Source organism: Eimeria mitis, genomic scaffold (assembly GCF_000499745.2).
Source record: "Eimeria mitis Houghton genomic scaffold, Emh_scaff2657, whole genome shotgun sequence".
In the NCBI taxonomy this organism is placed as follows: Eukaryota; Apicomplexa; class Conoidasida; order Eucoccidiorida; family Eimeriidae; genus Eimeria; species Eimeria mitis.
The window spans coordinates 1-1,424 of NW_013571000.1; the positions used below are offsets into that span (position 1 = coordinate 1).

Genomic DNA, 1,424 nt, shown 5'->3' on the forward strand with positions numbered 1-1,424 from the left:
GGCATCGAAATGTTCAATTGTGCGTACTCTCCGTGCTGCAAGTAAATTAGTATATTCTCTTACAGTAATGTCAGCTAGTATATGGCTTGCAATCCTGTCGAGAAAAAGTATCCGGTTGGCCTTTGCCAGAGCAGTCGAAAGCCTCGAGAGCGGCTAATCATGCCCGCTCTCGACGCTTTCGACTGCGCTGGAAAAAGCTGATAAGAAGCAGCGCAGCGCATATTCATGCGGGCGTCCAATGGAGACAATGACATCTGCGTTTTGAGCAAATGAGTGGGCGCCGAGCTGCTTACAGCGGCTAACAAACAAAGACTTGGACTTTAAACCGGTGTCTGCGGAAGGCCCGACGGCAGCAGCTGTAGAGACAAGCAATTTAGCACTAGATTGGGGTTTTAGCATCTAGTGACAACTTTTATGCCAAAATACAGGCAACCTCGACAGCTCCTTCCGCCGTGCGCTGGGCTGTGTCTCTGAGCAACGGGTTGCGGCACTGAACAGAGTTTGGCAGCGTCAAGTCAACGACTCATTCAAAGGAGAGGAAAATGAGAAATCCCATACAAGCTCGAAAATGAATAAGAATTAGGAAACCACGAGTAATAGAGAACGGAATCCCGTGTCCTCAGCCATCATCTGGTTGCCGCAGGATTCAGCGACAGGCACAGCAGAGGCCAGGGCCACCAAAAACTTCAATAAGCCACATATTACTATGAATGACATTAATTAAATAATTTCAGTAGTATAGTTTCCAAATTTCCGGCGTTTGGGCTGCAGATCGTTCGTTTACAAGCAGGCGGGCCGTTGCTTGATCCAGCCCGGAATCAAAGGGTTGCACGCAACAGGACCGAACGAGCTAAGCAGATGAGCCACACGAGTATTTCTACTTCAATCATTGAACCAAAAACTTTGCCAAACGTCCATCCAGAGTTCAATAATGAAGTAGGCGAAACCCATGGGGGAGACGAGTTCAGCAAAATCGTTCGTTTGTGAACCGATCCGACTCCTGTCAGGCAGAAGCCGATTCTAGAGCAAGTGCCGGTGTTAGCGCTGTGATGCAAGACAATGTCAGGGAGGTCTCCAAGACAGTTTTTCTGGGACTACCGCCACTTCCGCGTCTGTGTGTGGGCATTTCTTGTGTTCGCTGGGAACTGCTGTCTGGGCCGCAGCAACTGGATCTCTGACCAGTCCACCACGGTCATCCAGGGAAGACCGGAAGTCCCCCCACAAGGATTTGGGGGAATATCTCTAGTGAGTATTAGTTCCAGTGAAGATGATACGTCACTCGAGGATCGGGAAACTGACAGGCCTGTCCGCTCAACTCCGGACGATGCGCCTGGTCTGGATAACCCCCAGCTGCAAGGACGCAGAGCAAGTAAGCAGGCTCTCCAATAATCCGACACAACTGGCCCCACTTATACATATATATA

General features: G+C 49.9%; 1 protein-coding gene across 1 annotated transcript in view; it reads left to right on the plus strand.

Annotated features, from left to right (window-relative positions):
- Positions 1 to 1,059: 1,059 nt before the first annotated feature.
- Positions 1,060 to 1,424, plus strand: part of EMH_0056930 (uncharacterized protein) — a gene marked incomplete at both ends in the record, with an annotated part of 5,240 nt that continues 4,875 nt past the window's right edge. Inside the window, one exon of the mRNA XM_013497412.1 lies at positions 1,060 to 1,369. Within this exon, the coding sequence (XP_013352866.1) occupies positions 1,060 to 1,369 (310 nt within the window). The remainder of the gene's footprint in view (positions 1,370 to 1,424) is intronic.